This window comes from Passer montanus, unplaced genomic scaffold (assembly GCF_014805655.1).
Source record: "Passer montanus isolate IOZ18808 unplaced genomic scaffold, ASM1480565v1 scaffold18, whole genome shotgun sequence".
Taxonomy (NCBI): domain Eukaryota; kingdom Metazoa; phylum Chordata; class Aves; order Passeriformes; family Passeridae; genus Passer; species Passer montanus.
The window spans coordinates 1204442-1229236 of record NW_024365381.1 but is presented as its reverse complement, the minus strand read 5'-3'; the positions used below and the strand labels follow the sequence as shown (position 1 = coordinate 1229236).

The 24795-nt window shown below is 39.4% G+C and overlaps 1 protein-coding gene across 1 annotated transcript in view; it reads left to right on the top strand.

Annotated features, from left to right (window-relative positions):
* The first annotated feature begins 4882 nt into the window (after positions 1-4882).
* The window catches only part of ARHGAP5 (Rho GTPase activating protein 5), a 47213-nt gene continuing 27300 nt past the window's right edge, over positions 4883-24795 (top strand). The window contains exons 1-3 of the mRNA XM_039704826.1: positions 4883-5192; positions 12279-12385; positions 15870-19769. Of these exons, the coding sequence (XP_039560760.1) occupies positions 16047-19769 (3723 nt within the window). The 5' untranslated portion in view covers positions 4883-5192; positions 12279-12385; positions 15870-16046. The remainder of the gene's footprint in view (positions 5193-12278; positions 12386-15869; positions 19770-24795) is intronic.

The window sequence follows — 24795 nt, the reverse complement described above, 5'->3', positions numbered from 1 at the left end:
ATGCCTGTACTGAAATGAGGTATCTTCAGGAAGTCCATAGGAACTGGTACTCAGCCCCACAGCAGTACCCTCTGTGGGCTGCACAGGATGCTGGCCAGGCTGGCTGGGGGCTCCAGCAAAGGGTGCAGGGTGCTGGGGGTGCTCGGTGCTCCTCTGCAGCCAAGGCTTCCGTAAGGCTGGGCTAGAGCAGCCAGGAGCTCAGGACAGGAGGCAAAAGTGGCTCATTATACATAAAATAACAAACTGAAACAATCCTCTATTTCCTTCTCTGTGTTGAGCTAGGCAATCACTACTCAGTGTTTAGGTTTCATTAGTGTATATATATATATGTGTGTGTGTGTGCACATAAGTGCTAAATGTACTCTGGAAGTTTTAAGGCTTTTTTTCCCCTTTATTTTCCTGAACTAATGAATACATGTAAGGTGTCTGGCTAATTTTCTTTTCCAGTTAATTTTTAAAAGAAGAATTATGGATTCAGTATTTTTCTCAGTTTCCCTCTCATGCTCTGTTATATCTGTCTGCACTCATTTGGGATTTTCCAGTCCCTGGAAGTCATGGGGTTCATACCAGCAGAGCAGAACATAGCAAGGCTTAGAAAAAAGCAGGCTTTCATAGCACAAATACTGAATGTGTGAATTATGTGAATGCTTGCTTTTGCATAAGCCAGGTTCATTGTGATTAATGATCAAGCTCTTGATGTTTATTTTGAAATGGTAGATGATCCAGATTAATAAAAAATGGTAATCAATGTAGTATTTAATTAAAAAAAATAATAAATTTGTTTAAAAAAACACAACCCCAAAACTTGAACCCCCAAACTAGAACAGGGGTGGAGAGGGAGAAAGGTAAAAAAAGGTGCTTTTTTTTACCTGCTCCTTGTTTTGTCATGTGTACTGATCAGTAATGCTGGTGAGCTTTCCCCTCAATGCCATGGAATTGTGGAGTGATGTGGGTCTCTTAGTAAGTAAATGAATTTATCTAAATGATTTCTATTAGAGACCAAACAAGCTCCCCTTAATAATTTGATATGATGGTGTGAGTATTTATGCTTCTATTTTCCCCTCTCTTCCTTTATACAAATGTTTTTACATGGAACACAATGAATTAACATGAGCATAGACAGTAGAACAATTTCAAATTGTGTGAAGATTTTCTCCCAAAGAAGGTGCTGTAACACTGATTCTTAAACTTTATGCAAAACAGTGCTTTTCCCTTGCAGTGAGACAGACCTGGCAGTTCTCCTGTTTAATGAGGGATGTTGGGGAAGAGGTCTGAAAAGCAGCTTGTAGTAAAATAATATGTGCAGATTTCATGCTCTGCAACCACCAACAGCACATTGATTTTTGGTTCAGTACATTGGTAAGATGGCTTGTTTTGCATTTCCAAGTGCTGCAATGAAAGCAGTGATGGAGAAGTGAGGGCAATTAAGAAAATGCTGTACCCATGAGAAGTATGTGCATTGCTCATCTGACTTGTGGTTTGAAATCCACCAATTCCAGAAGCATGAGGAGATCTGCATTTGCCTCCCATCTGACTTCAGATCACCAGAATCAGAGGAAATTGATGTGCAGACTACTAGAGATATACCAAGTGCTTACTTTATTTGTGTTTATAATCAGCCCTTGAAGTATGAGGATATTTCTAAGGGGAAATCTGCTACAGGAAAAGGCTTGAGTAACAATAGTCATTATAAATAACAAATGTTGCAAATCATTAATGACTTTCTTCTGAGTTTCTGAAGGTTTACTAAAATGTTTCTTTGAACTGCCTTTCTGTATAATTTACAAAACACTAATCTAGCTAAATTATTAATGGTTTTTCATTATTACAGTTTATTTTTATGCCTTCTCTGAGTTACTATGCTCCCTGCATTCTACTCAGTCATTGAAAGGGCTTTTTCAAGGATTTCTTCTGACAAATATTCACAAGTATTTCTGAACAATTTAAAGAAAATTTTATATTAAAATATCTTGATGGAGTTGCTTTAATTTATCTTACTACTTCATTAGTGATATAAAATCTTTAAGTAGCCCTAGAAATCTAAATATTATGCTCTCGTAAGGGCATATGAAAACTACCTGTTTTCTCATGAATTTTCAATTTTCTCACCCCTTTCCCTTTGAAACTTTATAAACATTGCATGTCTTTTTAATATGCATCTGACATGATCAATGGGTGTATCTCTGCCCAATGGTTTACATTAAACTCCAAAATTATAAATTTCATAGAGTCTAGGAAAAACACTGTGTCACTAATCTGCTTAGAACCCTGCTTGTTGGTTCATTGGACATAATTATTGATTTTTTGTAGCTTTATGCAAAATCAAGGGCTTTAATAAGCTCTGCAATACCATAGCAAGATGCCTACTGCAGCCTGACAGAACTTTTGTATGCTTCCTGGAACGCCACGAGCAAAATGAGTTTCTGCACAGCAGTTCTCTCTGATGATGGTGATCTGATGTGCAGAAATCTATATGAAAATCAATTTCTGGCTTTACAGTCTTCCTGTGCTATATTAATTTTTGGAGGACTATTTAGGATCAGAGGAAGAAAAATTAGCTGATCTAATTCTTCCTGAAAACCTGTTTTTTTCTTTCAACAAGGAGTGCTTTTGGAGCTGGTGGTGTGTCTTACCAGGGTAAATTCACAGGAAACCACTGGTGCCTGTTGCCTTTTGTCTGGCTGCTGTGCATCCTTGTGAAGAGAGCCCCTTCACATTCCCTGCAGCCAATGCTCCTGCAAGCTCTTTCCAACTGAGGCACTCCTCACTGGCCTTGCATGCTTCACGGTTGAGCTTGCTGGGAGAAACTTCCTGCTGTTCCTAAGCCTATTCACCTTGCTGAGCTTTTTTTTTTAAACTAAAATCACGATCAAAGTAATTTCTACAATCAGTTCCTACATGAAAGATCTCCTACATAATGGAGCTTTACCAAAATTCTCTAATATTAACTGTTTATGGTAATTAATACCTAAGCAGAGTTTCAGAAGGACACAGATTTCCTTTAAATTTGTGTTAAGCTAAGAAACCTCAAAAGTTTAGTGGGTTTTTTTTGTTTGTTTGTTTTTTGGTTGTTTTGTTGTTGTTGTTGTATAAATATAAGCTTTTGATTCTGGTAAAGTGAAATGGGACTTTAACACTCCAAGGTATCTATTTTCAACAACCTCTGCCCTCAGACAACTCAAAATCAGGTAATTCAAATTAAAATTAAGTTCTGGTTTTATGCTTGTTTAGCTTGCTTTTCTGTCCTTTCTTTATTTTTTTAAACTAGCATGTGACTGCAAAAACTCTTGAGCAAATGGTGTGATTACAATGTCAAATACATTTTTTAATGTGGACCTACCTAAGGTGAGTATTTCTACAAATATTCTCCTGTAATGCAATGTCCATGTTAGGCTGTTCAGTCATATTTAACACAAAATGATTTAGCTAGTTAGAATTTTCTCAAAAATTCAAGTTAACAGGCAATGTGTCTTTAGAAAGGATCTGATGTTGTAAATCTTTTAATTTCCTAATTTTCAGATGTAAAACCTTAAGATGTGCATACAGTATATAAAATTAAGCAGAATGAACCATATTGTTATTAAATATTATGATTACAAAAATAACAGTCAAAACTTGGACTGTGCCAAGAATGAGGTTGCTAGTAAAATATTAATTTCTTCCTTTGTATGCATATATAAAAACGATCTTTAGTAATAAATGATGCACAGAATATGCATTTCTGTGTGCACAGAGATAAGGTGTATGTGTATGATGACCACAGATGTCCTGTTCCCTGTGGTGGACAGAACAGATTTACTAGCTTAGATTTACCTACTTACTAATTCGTCTGTGTGTGCCATGCCTCACCTGCCACTGCCTGAGGAAACCCAGCTCCAGAGGCAGGAGCACAAAGCTCCTCAGCCCCATCTCTCTGGGGTTGGGGTTTACGTACAGCCCTGGAGGGCTCTGAGAGTGGGATTTCACCTCCTGCAAGCCAGGTGGGGACTCCTCCGAGTGCCTGTGCTGCCCCGGGTGGCTTAACCTGACTGCCAGGGTGTCCAGTGCCTGGTGTGGCCTTTGAAGCAATGTCCTACAGGGATTCCCCAGGTGTCCAGTGCCGGTGTGGCCTGTGAAGCAATGTCCTACAGGGATTCCCAAGGTGCCAGTGCCTGATGTGCCCTTCAAAGGAATGTCCTACAGGGATTCCCCAGGTGTCTGGTGTGGCCTGTGAAGTAATGTCCCATGCATTGTCCCACAAAGGTGGGCGTCCCGCCTGCCGGCTGCGAGCACTGCAGTGCTCTTTCCCCTTTTAATGATTAACAAATGAAAGAAGTGCTGTGTTACACCGGCTAAACCTGGGAAATGTTGTGAAAAGTTACAGGAAGCCGGATGGGTTCTGGGGGCACAGGGCTGACCAAACCAGCATTTTGGCATTTCTTAATTCCATCCCAGTCAACAACCAATTTCCTTCCTGGGAGGCATCGCTGCTGGCTGTAGGTTTAGTGCAGGCCCCAGCTTAAGCCGGCCCCCACCCGACAGGGCCGGTGGCCCGGGATCGAGCCGGTGGCCCGGGATCGAGCCCGTGGCCGCCTGCACACCTCGGAGCCGCTCTCATGGGGCGCGGCGGCGTCCCGGCCTGCGCCGCTGCCCGAGGCGGGACTCGAACCGCGGTCCCCCGGACTCCCGGCTCCCCGCGATACCCGCGCGGCCACCAGGGCACGAGCGGGCGCGCGCCGCGCGCGCCCCCGCACGGGCCAGGGAGGAGAGGGGAGGCGGGGCGGCGCGCGTGCGCGCGCAGCTGGGTGCCGGCCGCGCGCGCCCTCCCAGGCTTCCCAGGGAATCCAGCGACAGCAGGAAGAGGCTCTTTCCCGCGCACGCGCAGCTGGCCGGGCGGGCGCGCGCTGAGCCGCGGCGGCGGGAGGGAGGGGGGAGGGGAGGGAAGCTGCTGAGGTAAAGTTAGGGGGAGAGAGAGACTCCGTCAGCGAAGCGAGAGCCGGGGAGGCTCGGCGGCCGCCATTACTGAGCGCCGGGGAGAGAGCGGAGAGGCGGGACGGGGCTGCGGCGGCCGGGAGCGCTCGGGAGCTGCGGGCCGGAGAGCGGAGAGAGCCCCGCGGGGAGGAGAAGCCGCCGGGGGCGCCGGCGTGGAGAGAGCGTCCCGGGAATGCTGCCGCTCCCGCCGCCGCCGAGGAGCCGGATCCCGACGGCGCGAGGTGAGGGGAGGAATGCGGTCCCGTGGGAGCCGGCCCGGCCTGGAGCGGGGCGGCCGGCCCGGCAGGCGGAAGGGGAGCGGGAGGAGGAGGCGGCTGCAGCCCGGCGAGCCGGCGCGGCGGCCGCTGGCTGTAACCAGTTCGGAGCGCTGGGGCCGCGTGGGGAGCGGGCAGCGGCCCCGCGCCCCCCGCCCGGCCCTCGGCCCCGCCGCGCCGCGGAGGGCAGGCGGGAAGGGCAGGGAGCGGGGTGCCTGCTCCCAGACAGGTGATGAAGGCCTGAGCAATGGGAGGGTCTGAGCCTGCTGTACGAGGCTGCCAGCTGGTCACGGCTCTCTAGGGAGGGAGGAAGGCAGGAAGGGGAGCTTCCCTGCTCCTCTCTTCTTCCTTCCTCATTCCCTTCTTCTGCCTAGTCCTTTAGCTTCCTTTAGCTTCCTCCCTTCTTCCATTCCAAATGCCTTTCCCCCCTTTTCTCTTTTCTCTGTACTTATTTTCCTCTTCATTACCCCAATACTCATTCACGCCTTCTCTGCTCTTTTCTTCCTCTACTAAATTTGAACAGTTGTCCATTCCCCTCCTCCTTCCTTTCACCTTCAAATATTGCTCGATATTAAATTTCAGAAAACTTCACTCTCCTAATGATGTGTGTGCATTTCTGTTTTTCCACCAGGTGGATTTTAAGGCTTTGGAATAGGGTAGCCAGTTGCAGTGTTGCAGCTTTCGAGCGTTTTGAATCCCTTCAACCAGCATAACCTTTAGACTCTCTCCACCCAAGGGAATCACCAGAGACATACAGATGCAATGCCATGGTGTTGTAGCTAAGGACATAAGGAGTATGAAACACTGATTTAATTAAAAAAGGAAGCAGGGCTGTATAGTTATAAAAGGAAGACATACTTGTCACCTTCTCCCCACAATACACCCCACCCCTCTGTACCCCCCTCGTTTGCTCTCTCCAGTATCGCTTTTGATATCAGTGTGGAATATTTCCTTAATAAGTAGGAGGGGAACGATTTTAATCTAGACCAAAATAGGCCTGTGGGGGTATGTGTGTATTCTTTAGTTTAGTGTCATGCAGATAAACCGGTGGGATTTTTTTTTCTTAATAAAGATCCTTGACAGAAATTTGAAAACTACACTGCAGAGTAAAAGCAGTAGAGAGGGAACAGCATTAGGTGGTCAATTGGACGTCCATTTTAAACCTGTGCATTGAAGCCAGTTGCAGCACTGATGCCTGTGTACTTATTTCATAAAGAATGAGGAGTTAATAGGTGGCATTTTTGTCAGTTGTGCTGTCTTACCTTCTGTAGAGTCTTCCGCATGACAGTTGTTTTCAGCAGTGACATCAGTGACCAGAGTTAACTGCCTTCTGATACTTATTTATAGTACATATCTAAAGTAAGGGCATTACAAATATTCATCCAAGTGCGTTTTTGTTAGGGGTTACTTTCATTTTTTGTGCTGCTTTGAAAATTATTTTTAAGAAGTGCTAAAATTCTTAAAATTCTATTTATAGTACTCTGCTAAAACTCTGGGACTAGAGCTCAAAAAGTATGATGCAAATGTAAGGGGTTTTTTTAAAGTCTGTAGTACTTAAAGTATGGGAAATTGTTTAAGCATTTGTTACCTTATCACTGACTTGTTTTTGTTTAAGTTGCTTATAAGCGTGGAATATACTGAGCTGAAATAGCATTTTCCCCTGAAGTATCCCTATCTAAAGCAGCTGCCATTGTTGCAAAATTGTAAATAATTGCAACCAAATGCCTACCACTCCGTGGTATTGGACTTTACTTTAGCTAAGGTGTTGCATGTGTAACATAATCCAATTAAATACTTTAGCCTCAGACTAAATTGTTTTAAAATGCTATATTTAGCACTAACAGAACCAAATGCTCCACATGTTTTTCAAGCTATGTGCTTTCCTAAAGCTGTAGGTGTTTTTTCCATGTGCAGACTTTGTAGAAAAGAAAAGCACTGATCACAATAATAGATTGCTCTCTGTAACTTTCCCTTTTGGGACTTGTTATTTGAGTAGATAGTGCTCAAAAAGAATTCCATTATGTTTAATAAAGATATTAGAAGGATGCTGACGCTATCTTAAGTCTTCCAAAAGTACTTCTTGACACGAGATAAATCTCATGTACTGGTATCCTTCAGGAATATTTCACATAAAACTCCACGAAGCAGTGCTCGTCGCTCCGTTTGGTAGCTGCTCCGCGGTGTGTCCTTAGCCTTCTGTGCAGGAGGCGTTCTTGGGGGCTGACGCTCCGTGACCTTCTCCGAGAGAGAGTGGCACTTAGGAAGCCGAACACCCATCGCGGAGCGCTGCTGGCCGGGCGAGCTGAAAACAGCCCCGTTTGTGGCCATGACGTAGCGAGCCCGTGGTGCATTCCTGCTCGGTGATAAGGCAGGAATGCTTTCCAGAGGGGCCTGCGTCCCGCGGCCGCGGAGGCGCTGCCGCCAGGGGGCTTTGTCCGCGCCGGGCCCGCGGGGAGCGCAGCGCGGCTCGGGGGTCCCGCTCACCCCGGCAGCTCCGCAGTAGCGCTCCCGGGGCTCTTTCCTCCCCTGCATCCGTGTTACGTCTCTCCTAATGGGCACACAAAATACTTAATCACTCTTTAATCACTCTTTGTTTGGTTGGTTCTTTTTTTCTTTTCTACTCTGAGAATTTTTAGCCTAAAGGTCAGTGTAAGTGAACTGGAAGAGTATTGCATTTTATAGATTATTTTTTGAACCATCTCATTACTTCCTTGTATTTACAAATTTGGTGAAATATTTAAAGAAAAACGAGTTTATAATTCCTTGTAAGAAAATCTGAAACAACTGTAAAGTTATTTTGAATTTGCATGTCAGCTGTGTTTTTCTAGTACATCTATTGGAAAACAAAATCATTAATCTGTGGCTAGTTCTGCACATTACATTTTGTGGTAAATAAGAGTTGTTTCTTTGGCTTTGAGTTAAAATTCCCACGCGTTTTTGCAGTTCTGCATCAGTTGACATTCAAACGTGACAGAAGAATGTTTGCATTTAAAAAAGCAAAACCAATACCTGCATGCACAATTTTTGGAAAAGTATATGTAGTTGCATTTTGGCATTTATTTATTTAAGTTGGATAATTTTTATGCAGAATATTATTTGCTGCTTATATATGCTGTTTCCCTTTATCATTTAGTAATTTTAAAAAGGGGTTAATCAGTGTTGTTTTACACAGGTAGAAATGACACATGTAGCTTGTACAAGGTCAAACAACAAACTAAGCTTTATAGTGTTGAGTCTTGTGTTCTGTACTGCAGTTACTCATGAAGCAAAATAGTATGAAACGATCCAGATCTGAGGATCAGTAAAATTAGTTGTAATTGCCCATACCAGGATGTAAATTTTTCTTGTTTTTTTCTCCTAGGAAATGCATTTTAGCCCTTTTTCTGTCCTTACTTTGATCCCTCCTTTTTTGTCTGCTTTCTTTCTTCTTTTTTTTTAAAGTGTTTTTATGGATTCCCTTTGTAAAATTTCTCCATTAGTTGTTTTGTGTTTTTCCTGAGTATCTCCACAAATAAGCCTGACTGGGAGATTTGCCCTGAGAAACTTCTCTGATCACTCTGCATGTTTTTGGTTAGAGCTTATCCTGTGCAAAAAGAATTAAGAATTTATTTCTTCTCTAGTCTTGCACTTTCCTTCCCAGTTAAAATATAGGCTTTGAAACTATATTGAATGCTTTCAGATAGTCAAAAATCTGAAAATAAGTAACTTGAGAGGCCTGGGTTCAGACTACTGCTCTGCTGGTAATTTGAACCTTTACACTTCGCCTTTTTATTGTACCTTGATTTAATTTATGTAGGTTGGTTTGGTTTTTCTCTTGTTTGTTTGAGGTTTTTTTGTGGAGAGCAATAATGATAATAGATACCCTGGGACTGCTAGATTCCACCTAAAGAATGATGTTTTGAGTCCAGAAATAATGTTTAGGCTCTGATTTAATTTTGAGTAATACATAGACAGTCTTCAGTGTATTATTAATAGAAGACATTTATTGAGCTTAGTCGGAACTAAGAGCTTCGAACTTCTGTTTTTAAACAGAATTTTTTGTTGCTTTATAATATGAAGTTGGTCGGTTGATGTTTCTCTCTTTTTTATTTTTAACACATTGATTACTTTGCATTTGTATGTGGAGAATGATCTAGGCTACAGAACTCCTTTAGGGATTACAGTTGGCCGTCGTACTAACCAAGTCTGAAATGAGCAGCAGTTGGAGTCATCCATTCTCATCCTTCATTGCCCTAGCATCATTGATCAGCATACCACTTCAGCTGAATTTCTTTTCAGCCACAGGATCACTGTTGTCCCTTACTGTCTTGCTGTTGCTTGGTTGACCTTAATGTCTGATAAGCAAGCTGAATAATGTTTTTTCTTGTGTTGGCTGATACTTGGGTAATTGTTGTATTTACCATTATTTATAAGTAAGATTTCAAGCATGGTTAGTTAAGATCACCAGCGCTCGTGAAGGCAAGAATATTGGTGTGTAGATATGGGCAGGACACATTGTGTTAGGACCTCAGCAGACTTAAGTGATTTGAAATTATTGATAAAGTGACATTGGTATACTTTGGTTTCATTTCTGAAAAAGATTTTCACCTGAAGGGAAGATTTCTTATGCTTGTTTGAGTGAAAAAGATAACTCTTGGTAAATACTGAATGAGAAATGACAATGTTAAGGTATATCAACTTTTTTTTTCCTAACTGGTTGTTAGAAGGGAAAACAGTGCAATTCTTACTCTCTTTTGGGTAGGGCTGTAGTTACTGTTGTGCTGATAGATCTCAGACATTAAGTGCTGTAGTAAGTTTTCCAATGCCAGGTTTTGGTTCTCAAAAAGTATGAGCTGAGGAATGACGTGGTATAAAAACTTGGTGTCAGTAGTAACTTGAATCTGGAGCTGTAGCTTTCTTGGAGTCATGATCTGTGTATTTTGAGTGCACAGCACTTTCAAACTCATCCTCCAGACCATTTTAGTGACACCTAATGTGTTTGAATTTACTTGGTGAGGTTACAGTAAGTTTCTTTTGGTGTATTTGTATACCTTGTAAAGCAGACTAGGCTGTGATGGGCCTTTTAGTCACATGTGCTTCTTTTTGCTTGGCCAGGTAATTTACAAACACAGTTGCAAGAGTATGCTGATTGAAACTAACCCCAGAAAATACTGATCCATAAAGTGTTGTGTCCAGGCAACACTACAGAGTGAGTAAAGGACTTGTGGAAAACACTCTTTATTTTCCCTGTTGGCAGACTGCTTAAATAGTTGATGGTCATAAGCAATTCTGTGAACTCTTTCAGACAACATTTTTGCTTCAGCCATATTAGGTCTAAAACATTTGTAGGTTCAGAAAGCAATTTTGGAGGGTATTGAGAAATACTCAAGGGTATTTATCTGTAAGTGATTTTCTTGACTGTGGACTCATCTACAAGTTCCTGTGCAGCCACAATTACTTAATACTGATAGATGATTAATTCTTGAAGTATTTATTACTTGCTGATAATACAGCATTCTATAACTCTGTTTAGAGTTCAGCTTGGAAGACTTTGGGAAATGTGTATTCATAAATAGGGCTTTCTCTGATGTCTCAATGTTTCTGACTGATGTTGTGGGGGCCTCTGAGCTTTCACTTGAGGCAGGGCCCCTCAAGCCTCAGATGCATTCTGCAACTGGAGACACTTTTCTTTCACTCTCTCTGCTCTTCCACATACTCGGAGCTCTTCAGAGCCCCATTGTATTTTCCTCAAGAGCAAGTATCTGCTCTCCTCAGGCAGCTGTGGATGTAGAGGAGTGCCACAGCTTGGAGGTAAGGGCTGGAGCTCTTCAGAGCCCCATTGTGTTTTTCCTCAAGAGCAAGTATCTGCTCTGCTCAGGCAGCTGTGGATGTAGAGGAGTGCCACAGCTTGGAGGTAAGGGCAGGGAACAGGACTTACCACCTTGTCTTCTCTGTCAAGTGATAGAATTTAGCACAGAAGCTCAGCCAGGCTTCATGCAGGACTGATAGACTGTTGCCTATTGATTTTGGTGTTGTTTGGTACCACCAGATTAGTTACTGTTGTATTGGTATATTGTTTATGAGTATTACCAACCTTTTTTGCCCAAAAGAAAATTTACTAGAGCAAAGTGAATATTATTCCCAAAGCAAAGTCAAGTTATTAAGAATATAATTGTAAATGGCAAAACAAGAAATAGCTCTGTTGTTTTGATGTAGTATTTAGCACATATACAGCATGGTGCTGCATCTTGCTTAACAATGACACCTTTCCTTAGTTGAAAATGGCTTAGGTAATATTCCAGTGCAAGTGCCTCAAGTTCCTTTCCTGTTCTGCCTCACAGTGTGTGCATCACTGGCCTGGCAAAGTCTGAGTTTTGTGTGGATGCAAAGGGAAGAACAATGGAAGAGAGTTCTGGTTTGGATTACTTTATAGTAGCATCCCTGCAGTGAAAGCAGCACTTAAAAGGGTTATATTAATAATTTGTACCCTAGTTGAGAATTCAAAATCTTCAAATACAATTATACTTTCAATTGCTAATTTGTCACAGTTTGTGCGTCCTTTTAATTTAGAAGTGGTGTACTACAGGTAAAAGGGTTTTGAGGTAGACTGTACCTTTTTCCTATTAATAGAATATATATACATAGACATACATTTGTTTCATATATTTTGTACTTATGACTTTAGCAATGTAATCTTGCAAACCTATGTTCTGAATGCTTTAGAATTCCAAATTTTTCTACAAGTGATTTTTGTAGCTCATATTTTATATGTTTTCTGAGAAACTACATGAATTTTTTTCATAACAGTCTTCTGCAACCTAGGTATTATTGAAGTATCAAGTTGAAATTCAAATCACAATGACTTATGAACTCTGCCCTCTCTCAAATATTAATAGGTGTGCTTACAGGATTTAAACCCTCCAAATTTAGACAAACACCAGCTTGGGTTTTGTTTATGCGTTTAAAATAAGGAAAACAATTCTCATGTATAGGTGAAGCATTTTACCTTCTCTGATTGCTGCTTCTTCCTTCATAAACTTAAAACTTTTAATGGTTCTTATCTTTTGTTTTCAGATCCCTCAGGGAAGGACTTACTGAAGGGCACTGTTTAAATGTGTGACATAACTGCAGGAAGATCGCAGCAGGAGAGTCATCTTGCTTTGCACCTCTTTTTCCTAAGGGTAAGTTTGGGCTTTATAATGTGTTTAAAGGTGGGTAAATAAATACAAACTGTTACCTTATTTTCTTTATAACTACACTTGGAAATCTAAAAGTCTGTAGAGACAAGGTCCTACAGTGCATATGTAGATGGTCAGAGATTCTTCCTGCAGTGATGTCAGATGCTTTGCATTATTTTCAATCCTAAGATTGAAATTAGTTGGGGAAATAAAACAACCCCTCCTTTGAATCTGTAACAGAGGTGGGGGGGAGGGTTAGATGAATTGTAGTGTTTACAATTTGTTATAATTGAATTAGACAGATTGAACTAAGATAATGGAACTAATTTACAATGAATTTCCAGTGTGCGTGCTTTAAAACAGTACGAAACGATAAAGTAAATTTACATTAGTGGTATAGCGAAATGGAAAATCTTCCATTTGGAGAACAATTTAATGATGATTACATATTAAATGTGAAGCCATTACAATGTCAGATTTTTACCAGTTTTATTACTTAATTAACATAGATTTCATTCTGTGACTTTGTACAATCAGTGCAAAGTAGGAACTGTATTTAAAAAAGACCCCAAAAACAAACCCACACTGGTTTTAAATATCTTTAGTGATTCAGCTTCTACTATGGTTAAAATATTTCATGTCAGAACTTTAATGAGAGACTGATGTGTTTGTTCTCCCTTTGTCAGTGTTCCCCTTCACCTTACTCTTTGTACTTACTTGCTTAAAAATGTATTGATTTAACAAAACATTTTGTAGATGGAAGAGGAACAACTTTTGCACTGAGGATGTGGAGTATCTGAAAGTATTGATTGTTTCTTACAAACTAATTGCAAATTGACAGTATCTTCCTGATGAAATGAAGTAATCATGTGGATGAAGATTTTTGTGTTCTAGTTTAGTCCACATGAAATCTGTATTGTGCTGTGGCAAACAGAAAACATTTTATAGTGGAAGTGCTGACTGAATTTCTCATTCGAACAGTTTGAATGATGCTACTATGATAAGCTTTGCTTTAGAAAGAAAACACTGGGTTTATTTGTAGTAATATAAATACTGCTTGTAAAGGATGTTATTTTTGCTAAGTATTTTTATTCCTGAAACCATTTTCTGTTAGGTCCAAATTCTGTGTTTTAAGAATATAATAAACACAGTGGTAACAGTGAGAAGCAAAATTTAAAATACAACTTGTCTTTCTGAATGGGTCTTTGACTAATCTGATTTAACTGAAAAAGAATTCTAAAATCTGGCATAAAAGGTTCAGTTTTTGCAATATAAAAGGTCTTGAGTATAAAAATAAGGTGTTCCTCTTAATTTTGTAGTGAAGTTGATACTTTACTAAAAAAGTACTTTTCTATGATTTCCATAATAAACAGCTAGTTTTTTTTAGCTTGTATTTTATATTTTGGTTAGTTAATTGTTGCTAAGAAGGACAAAGTATATCACACAAAAATTTCAATATTGATGCTTGTTATACTTTCATTCTGATAAGGACTATTTATTGTTTAAGTACATTTGTGTTGTTACTTTGTACTCTACAAATGTAAAAGCGAATATGTTGAGTACAATAGTATCTGCCTTTCTTTTATAATGCCATGAAATAGTTGTCTTTTTACCAAGAAAATAAGAAGTATTTTTATAAAAATATTTTCAGAGAGGATAGAACAGTGTAGGTTGGAGGAGACCACTGAATGTCGTCTTGTCCTGCTTCCCTGCAGGGTCACCTAGGGCAGGTTGCCAAGATCTGTGTCCCAGGTGTCTTTTGAATGGTGCAGGAGCCTTTACAACTTTCCTGGGCAAACCTGGCCAGTGCTCAGTCACCCTCACAATAAAAAAAAGTGTTTCCTGGTGTTCATATGGCATCTTCTGTGTTTTAGTCTGTGCCCATTGTCTCCTGTCTTGTTCCTGGGACCACTGAAAAGAGTCTGGCTCTGCCTTCTTTTCACCTTTTCTCCAAATATTTGTACACGTTGATGAGCTCTTCCCTGAGTCCTTGCCAGGTTGAACAGTCCTAGCCTTTTCTTAAACGAGAGCTGCTGTGGTGCTTTAGCCCCTTGCTGCATTCTCTAATAGTTCTGTATCTCTCCTGTACTGTGGAACTGGATACAGTGCATCAGGTGTGGGCTTAGCAGTGCTGCGAAGGGAGGAAGGTTAACCTGCCTTGACCTGCTGGCATTACTTTGTCTGCTGCTGCCCAGGGTGCTCTTAGCCTTGTTTGCCACAGGTGCCCACTGCTGGGTGCTGTTTGTGTCCTCTGGCATCCCCAGGTCCCCCTCTGCACAGCCGCTCTTCAGGCGGCTGGCTCCAGCATGTACTGCTACATGGGCTTATTCCTCCTCCAGGCAGGACTTATCATTTGCTCCTCCTGGTTTTTTCATCAGCAAACTTGCTGAGGACACGTTCTCCCCCATCATCCAAGTTATTAATGGAGGTACTGAGCAATATTGGACCCAGCACTGGCCTGTGGAGTGCGCTGCTGGTTACTGGCCCCCAAGTAGATTTCATGTCACTTGTCACTCTCTGCTGGGACCAGTCATTTGGGTATTCCATTTTTTCTGTCTTCCTAATAATGTAATTGATTCAAAACCAGCAAATGCATTTCCATTTGCAGTATGCATGCAAGGAAAATCTTCTGATTAATAACTGAGAGTTAGTGGTAATTGTTATACTCGATGACAGTTTCAATAAAGCCACTGGAACCTTGTAGTAATTCTGTGAAACTCTGAATGTAGATATAGTAGTTTTTGTTTCTGGTTAATAGAAGTTAGTTTTTTTCATAGAGACAGAAGGAATGAAACAACATTGTAGTCTTAAAATCTATACATAAGTCCTACTCTTAAAATTTGTATGATTGTTTTTCTATAGAATTCATGTTCGAAACATTTCCTTAAAAGCAGTTTGCTGTTGATATGCAAATCAAGTAGTCTACTTCTAGATATAGGTAGCAGCTGAGGTGTGTGGCCAACTGCCTGCTTTTGAAGCTACTTGTTTTAAAATTTCCTTTACTGCAGCCTAAGCTCAAACCTACAAATGCACACAAAAGTAATGTTGTTCTTACAGATGAGCATGATATCTAGTGAAAATTTGAGTGTGACTAGAAGTGGATGACTATTGAGTTGAGTTTAGAGTTTTATGTTGTATTTTTGCTTTTTAGTGCCCAGTATTTGTAAGCTAAGGAGGAGAGCAGTAGTTTGGGGGTTTGGGTGTGGGTATTCTTTTTTTTAGAAGTATGCTGCTCAGCTATCAAAACAGCTGACAAACTTCTACTAAATTGTGCCTAAAATCTGTTTATTTTAAAATCTGTAGTATAAATAGCAATGGCATTACTGAATTATGAATTTATGATCTCATTCAAAGTAGTTGTAGAATTTTCATATACACAACAAGTCAGGGTGATCAAGCATAAGTGCTTCTTAAAATCTTTTTCCTCATGAATATTACAAAGAAAGACCTGCAATCTTGATTTTTTTTTCTTCTCTGTATTTTTTAGGAAGATGATGCTCCTTGTCCAGGTTTTCTGAAGTTCTCTTAATCACAAGCTGAAGCAGGAACAACTGAAGGCCGTTTCTGGAACCCTGGATATACAATTCAAATTTGTAGGAACCTTTTCCAGAATGAAAACCACATACAGTTACCTTGATAATTGCAAAAGGATGAGAGGAAAGTTATGATGGCAAAAAACAAAGAGCCACGCCCCCCATCTTATGCAGTTAGTGTTGTTGGACTGTCTGGAACTGAAAAGGATAAAGGAAATTGTGGAGTCGGAAAGTCATGTTTGTGCAATAGATTCGTTCGTTCAAAAGCAGATGAATATTATCCTGAGCATACCTCTGTGCTTAGCACAATTGACTTTGGAGGAAGAGTTGTTAACAATGATCACTTTTTGTACTGGGGTGACGTAACACAAAGCGGTGAGGATGGAATTGAATGCAGAATTCATGTAATTGAGCAGACTGAGTTCATTGATGATCAGACTTTCTTGCCTCATCGGAGTACGAATTTACAACCGTACATAAAACGTGCAGCTGCCTCCAAACTGCAGTCCGCAGAAAAACTAATGTACATTTGCACAGATCAGCTAGGCTTGGAGCAAGACTTTGAGCAAAAACAGATGCCTGAAGGGAAATTAAACATAGATGGGTTCTTGTTGTGCATTGATGTAAGCCAAGGATGCAATAGGAAGTTCGATGATCAACTTAAATTTGTGAATAATCTTTATATCCAGCTCTCAAAATCTAAAAAACCCATAATAATAGCAGCAACAAAATGTGATGAATGTGTGGATCATTATCTGCGAGAGGTTCAGGCCTTTGCCTCAAATAAGAAGAACCTTGTGGTCGTGGAAACATCAGCGAGATTCAATGTCAATGTTGAAACATGTTTTACTGCACTGGTACAAATGATGGATAAAACTCGTGGCAAACCTAAAATAATCCCCTATCTGGATGCCTATAAAACTCAAAGACAGTTAGTTGTTACGGCAACAGATAAGTTTGAAAAACTTGTCCAAACTGTGAGAGACTATCATGCAACTTGGAAAACTGTTAGTAACAAACTGAAAAACCACCCTGATTATGAAGAGTACATAAATTTGGAAGGAACAAAAAAGGCCAAAAATACATTTTCAAAGCACATAGAGCAACTTAAACAGGAACATATTAGAAAGAGAAAAGAAGAATACATTAATGCATTGCCAAGAGCTCTTAATACTCTTCTGTCAAATCTTGATGAGATTGAACTTTTGAGCTGGTCAGAAGCCTTGAAGGTAATGGAGAAAAGGCCTGACTTCCAGTCCTGTTTTGTAGTGCTTGAAAAAACACCCTGGGATGAAACTGACCACATAGATAAAGTGAATGACAGAAGGATTCCATTTGACCTTCTCAATACCCTAGAGGCAGAAAAAGTTTATCAAAACCATGTGCAGCATCTCATATCTGAAAAAAGGAGGGTTGAAATGAAAGAGAAATTCAAAAAGACTCTTGAGAAAATCCAACTAATTTCACCCGGACAGCCATGGGAAGAAGTTATATGTTTTGTGGTGGAGGACGAAGCATTCAAATACATCACTGATGCAGATAGTAAGGAAGTGTATGCTAGACATCAGAGGGAGATTGTTGAAAAAGCCAAAGAGGAGTTTCAGGAAATGCTTTTTGAACATTCAGAGTTATTTTACGATCTGGATCTTAATGCAACACCAAGTACAGATAAAATGAGTGAAATTCATGCAGTTCTGAGTGGAGAACCCAGATACAAAGCTTTACAGAAACTTGCACCTGATAGAGAATCTCTTCTGCTCAAACATATAGGATTTGTTTATCACCCAACTAAAGAAACTTGTCTCAGTGGCCAAAATTGCATGGACATAAAAGTAGAAGAGTTGCTTGCCAACAGTCTTCTGCAACAAGACCATGGACGCTCAAATTTATACCATGATAGTGCCAACATTGATAAAATAAATCTTTTCATTTTGGGCAAAGATGGCCTTGCACAAGAATTGGCAAATGAAATTCGGACACAATCCACTGATGATGAATATGCATTAGATGGAAAAATATATGAACTAGATCTTAGGCCTGTTGATGCCAAATCCCCATACTTGCTGACTCAGCTGTGGACCTCAGCCTTCAAACCGCATGGTTGTTTCTGCGTGTTTAACTCTATCGAATCACTGACTTTTATTGGGGAGTGCATTGCAAAAATAAGGGCTGAAGCATCTCAGATAAGGAGAGACAAGTATATGGCTAATCTTTCATTTACGTTAATATTGGCTAACCAGAGGGACAGTGTAAGCAAGAATCTACCTATTCTGAGACATCAGGGACAGCAATTGGCTAACAAGTTACAGTGTCCTTTTGTAGATGTGCCTGCTGGTACATACCCACGCAAGTTTAATGAGGCCCAAATAAAACAAGCTCTGAGGGGAGTACTGGAAGCAGTTAAACACAATTTTGATGTTGTAAGTCCAGTTCCCACCATTAAAGATCTGTCAGAAGCTGACTTAAGGATTGTCATGTGTGCCATGTGTGGCGATCCGTTCAGTGTGGATCTTATTCTTTCACCTTTCCTTGATTCTCACTCCTGTAGTGCTGCTCAGGCTGGCCAGAATAATTCTTTAATGCTTGATAAAATAATAGGTGAAAAGAGACGTCGAATACAGATAACTATATTATCATATCATTCTTCCATTGGTGTAAGGAAAGATGAACTTGTTCATGGATATATACTGGTCTATTCTGCAAAACGAAAGGCATCCATGGGAATGCTTCGGGCATTTCTTTCTGAAGTTCAGGACACGATTCCTGTCCAGTTGGTGGCTGTTACTGATAGCCAGGCAGACTTCTTTGAGAATGAAGCAATCAAGGAACTCATGACTGAAGGAGAGCACATAGCAACAGAAATTACTGCTAAGTTTACAGCTTTATATTCATTATCTCAATATCATCGTCAGACTGAGGTTTTCACATTGTTCTTCAGTGATGTATTAGAGAAGAAAAACATGATTGAAAGTTCCTACATGTCAGACAGCACAAGGGAATCAACGCATACAAGTGAAGATGTTTTTCCAAGATCTCCGAGAGGAGGTTCCCTTGACTATAATTACCCAGATTCAGAGGATGATGCTGAGGGACCACCGCCTTACAGTCCAATTGGTGATGATGTAAGGTTACTTCCAGCACCTAGTGATCGTTCAAAGTACCGACTGGATTTGGAAGGAAACGAGTATCCTATTCACAGTACACCAATCAATTGTCATGACCATGAACGCAACCATAAAGTGCCTCCTCCAATAAAACCGAAACCACTTGTTCCAAGAACAAATGTAAAAAAACTGGATCCTAACCTCCTGAAAACAATTGAGGCAGGTATTGGCAAAAACCCCAGGAAACAGCCTTCTCGAGTGCCTGCAGTGCCACCAGAAGATACAGAGCAATCTGACAACTATGCTGAACCTATTGACACGATTTACAAACATAAAGGCTTTGCAGATGATATCTATGCGGTTCCAGAGGATAGTCAGAATCGTATTATTAAAGTTCGAAACTCAATTGTTATAAATGCCCAGGGTGAGGAAGAAAATGGGTTTTCTGATAGAGTATCCAAAAGTCATGGGGAAAGAAGGCCTTCAAAATACAAGTACAAGTCTAAGACACTGTTCAGCAAAGCCAAGTCTTACTATAGGAGAACACATTCGGATGCAAGTGATGATGAGGCTTTTACCACTTCTAAAGCTAAAAAAAAAGGAAGGCATCGTGGAAGTGAAGAAGACCCACTTCTTTCACCTGTTGAAACATGGAAGGGTGGCATAGATAATCCTGCTATTACATCGGACCAAGAATTGGATGAGAAAAAAACGAAAAAGAAACCCCACAAAGTAAAAGAAGATAAGAAGGTAAGTCAGTTAATTTAAATTTTATTTACAACTTCTGGTGGATTGTAAAATGGGAAGAGACAAAATATGCAAGTGTTGCACCCTCTTTTGAAACAGGTGCTTTAAAATTTTCAAACTGTATTTGTTTGATTTCTTTTTTTCTTAAGTTCCTGTTAAGTTGCTTGGAACTAGCAAAGCTTAGTGAATGATACAGTTTGTCTATCAGCTATTCAATAAATGTCAGTTATTTTCATATGTACTTACATGTGGAGGCTTCCTTCCATTTGAGTAAGGTGATGTGGTTTTTTTAAGGAAAAAGCTGCTTTGTGAGTTCTTGAGTAGAACCGGTTCTTTCAGTTGTTGCGATTTTTGCTACTGGAATGAGCTTTAGGGCTGGTGAGTGAAACAAGTGATTTCTTTTTAATTCTTAGTTGTCTACCTGAAACTCTAGAACGAATGCATAAAAAGAAAACCACATATAGTAGTTCTACCTACTGCTGCATTTTCTTAGTGTGGGCAAACAGGTAATCGAGGTGAAAGTGGTACTACCTTTATGATTTTCTATAAGAACAGAATAAAGGGAACAAAACAGGGAAATAAAGGGAAAATAATAATGTTGCAGTTTACTTCAAAAATGTTTCATCTTCATGCCTGAGAGTTACTTATTTTTTGACTGGCTTTATTGTGTGGGTTCTTTATGTACATTCTTTATAGTTTGAATTTTAATTTTAGCTAGCAATCATTGTGTTAGGTATAGTTTTGACATGTTAGGAGTGTTCCTGATCAGTTAGATATTTTCTTTTTAGTCTCAAAATAATCTGACCTTCATAATATTATCTTTTGTAGCATTTTTCAAATGTCACTTTTTTAGCTTAAATCTGATGGTACTTGAATAGCACAAATAAGTTTTGTTCAAGTAGAGCATAGTTAAATTTAACTAATAGATAAAATTCTTGCTGGTATGCAGCTGTGATTTGAATTACACATGACTTATTTAAAAGCCACTAAATTTTCTCAAGGCTTACTCATATGCATGGATAATGATGTCTTGTGGGTATAAAATCATATGGTTAAAAATACTTTGAAGTTATTCTTTTGGAGAAACTTAGATTTTAAAAAAACCTGTAATTTATATACTTTTCATAGTATTATTGATAATATCCAGAGTTTGAAAGGAACCCATAAAGATCATTGAGTCCAGCTTCTGAACTTCTTTTGATTTCTATGTAGAAATAGTGTTTCTACATAGAAATCAAAATGTATTTGCATAATCTTCCTACTCTTGCAGCTGTGTTGAGTTGAGAGCAAGTTACTCTTGAGTTAAATATATTTGTGTGTTAAACTGAGTAGATTACTATAGTGGAGGTCTTCTCTTCCTAAAATTGTCAGGTAATCCCCTGATGGCTCTAACAAAGCCTCCACTTCTGGTTTTGGCCTGTTGAGGAGAAGCCTGAGTTGGAAGTTGCAGGCTGTTTTAATTTTTGTAGTGGATAAATTTGTTGAAGAGTAGAATTGTATGAAGTTCTGGTTGGTTGGTGATTTGTTGGTTATCGGAGTGTTTGTTTCTGAGGGAGGGTGCTGTGTTTTACTCACAAGCAGCAAAGCTGCTACTATTAAATTAGTAAAAACTTTTAATAATTGTGGAAATTGTTGTGATTGAGAAATTTGACTTGATAGCTCAAATATTTGCAAGTTTTCAAAGTATCTTGAGTGCTCAGTGCTTTTGATAAGTAGTGACTTCTCTGTGTGTTGACTTGAATGAAGTTGAAGTGAGAGTAGTTCCAGTTCAAGTGGGTTATTCTAGTTCATTATCTTTCTTTGGGTTTTTTAACAGTTAATTTTATTCCAGAAGAGATGCAGATTTTTAGTTTTGGAAATTTTTCTGCATATTTTCCTGTGTTTTGGATGAGCAGTCTTTTATTACAGAAATGCAAAATTTATTCACATTATATTGTCCTTGTCAAGTGTTATTTGGTCTGTATGAGAGATGTTAGTGCACCACTATTTACAGACTGCTTGCTGAGTTTTTTTGAAAATTGTGACCCCTAGAATGTGAAAGAGGTAAATAGAACTTGTGTACTTCTTTCTGGCTACTACTTAAATCTCTTACTGATACTTTTTCTGGATTGTTCAGCTCTATGTAGAGGGAAAACAGGATACATGTGTATCCTATTAAATTCTTGCTTTAATTACAGTGATTCTGAAATACAGAAATCTTATGAACAAAATGAATTTGTTTGGAAAAACTTGAATTTTAATGTTTGAACTCCTAATTGTCTTTTTCCAAGATTTTCTTTTAAGCCCAAACAGGATGTAACATTCTTAATACTCCTTGCATTTTTGTTGGTTTGAGATGTGGTGTTTCTGGGTGGGGTTTCTTGTGAGGTGCTGCAGGAGAGACCTGACTGTGCTGAACAATACTTTTATCCTGATCCTTTCAGGTGCAGTGTCCCAACTCAGGATAAAATCACATTAAAAAAAAGGCACAAGGACAGATATAAGGAGGCAGAGAATAGATGTAAAGTGATTGTAGGGTTCAAGTAAAAAAACAGAAGGGAAAAAGGCAGGAGTTGGGCGAGTAGGAAGGAGGAAGGAAGATTTAACAAACAGTAGAGTAGGAAAATGAACTGCTGTAGTTTGGCTAACATATGTATCAAACTTTAAAAATCTATTGAGGACATGTTATTAAAGGCAGAAATAAATACTCAGAATTGTGCTACTTGTTGCTATTTGGAAACATAAATTAAAATGTTTTATTATGGAAAGTGTAGCAATGACAAACCTGTGGCAAGCAGGTAACATTACTTGCAAGGTCACATAAGGTTTTTTATTGCCAAAAGAAACAATTTAAAACTCAGACCAGTTAAGCAAGTGTACTTTGGTGTAAATTATTTGCCCATTCTTTTTGTGCAAAACACTGCACTGGTGTTCTTAGATCTTGTTTCAGTATACTGGTAGTCAGAACTGGAAGAGCATCATTCTTGGGCTCTTCTTTCAATTATCACAGAATTAATTCTTCTGGAGCCTTTAATCTCCTCATTCTTACTACTCTGAATAACTCATCCAGAGCTTCTATTTCCTCTGTATTGGTGAAGAATCTTGCAATTTCTAGTTTTCACTCATCCTTATTGTATCCTTTATCCCAAAATGTTTCTTTTTCTGGCCAGTCACCTCCAAACTGGTGAAGAGAAAATGGCTACTTTTCAGCCTGAGTTTTAAACGATTAAAAAGAAAAAAAAAAAAAGGAATTGTCTCCTGAAGCTGTTTTTGAATGAGGATGACTGAAACTGTGCATAGTATTGCAAGGAATGTCATAACAGTGCATCATATAACCTTAATGTTTGCTGATATCTACTAGAAATGACTACCCAACACAATTGTGTGATTGCACCCAACCTTTGCTTAGCTGCAGTTGCTGTTGCTTTAGGTACCTGTGGCCTGCTCTTCTCCTTGATAATTTCCAGGTAATGACTCCATACTGCTCAGTACAGGTGGTTTATTGTACATGCACACATGTATAGTACCTGTACGTTACAGCATGGGCTACAGACACATTACAGCACATAAGTTTTATTAGTTGTGCATTCCAGTGCAGGATTTCTCCATTACTCTATGACTTTGTCCTTTTGGTTGCTGAATATAATCTTTTTTCTGTTCCTCCAGTTGTCTCTATAGTTTCCTATATGCTATCACCAGGTGCCTTACTCAAGTCTAGATTGGTAAAACCAACAGATGGTAGTTCAATCTTTGCCTCTAGAAAAGAGAAAGTGGAAAAAGCTGAACCAGTATAATCAAGTTTGTGATACACCCACCTTTATCCTATTTTATTTTATTAGCACATGTCTAAATGTTCTGAGAAAATTTGTCATATGACTTTGCATGTGCTATTAACAAGTGTAACTGTTGAACTTTTTCTGGTGGGGAAGAGCAATAAGGAGGAGCAGAAGAAAGCGAGCAGACTGGCTTGAATCACAGGACTCTTTAGCCAGGTTCATGTGTAGCTAGTTGTGTGTGCACACTGAGCTTGAAATATTTCAAGTGCATGTTGTTCAGTATTTGAAGTGCATGTTGTGTGCTAATATTTGTTAAACTGCAGTGGCCTTTTTTTCTTCACCTACAGAACTTCTGTAAGTTTTTCCTAGGAAAAAAAGCCCCTTGTCCTTTCTGCTGTTAAACAAAATAGCAAAAAAATGAACTTTGCAGAGTGAATTCTCCCCTTTATTGGCGTGCTTTCTATGTTTGATTATTTATTTCCTTCATGGTATTCACAAACTTATGAGGAACTAAGCACACCCTGAAATGTTAAAATGCAGCTTTGCCTCAGCTGTTTCATCTTTGCCAAGTTAGTCCTCTGCAGCTGACATGTATGCTCATTCATCTTTGTGTCTTTATCAAAAACTGGAAGTGGGAATTACAATTAGATGCTTGTCTCAATTAGAATTTTTAATGTTAAGGTCTAGTGTAAACATTATTGGTGTTGGTATACATGAAAAGCAGCAGGCTTGCCAGCTGTATCATAAATTATTTTTGTTTTCAGTTTAACTTAATGAGTTTGGAGATACAAAACAACAGAAACTGCAGAAAATTTCAGGTCAGGAAAGGGTGTGAGGATTCCTAGAGGAAAAGGATCTTGCTGAAGGAAGCCTTCTAATATCATAGATAGGATGAACCGCTTCAATAACCTTAAAGCTGCAACTGATGCATTTTATGCATTAATATAAAGCCCAAACCACAGTAGCCCTTGGCTTTCCATTGTCTCACTGTGTAAACAAGCCCAATGTAAATATTTTAAAAAACTATTTTTACATTAATATGGAAGAATTATTATTATTATTATTACCATGAAATAATAGCTAGTTATTTTTGACCCTTGTCATAATTTAGCTATTCCATATAGTGACAAAACCTTATTATTTGTTTTTACAATGGAATTGATAAGAATTAAAACTTCATCCACCTGCTTTTGAGCTCTTACCTTTGTGAACACTTTGAGATATGTTCAGTGTCGGATTTTGGCCGTATTTTTTCACCTTTTATAGAGAGAGTA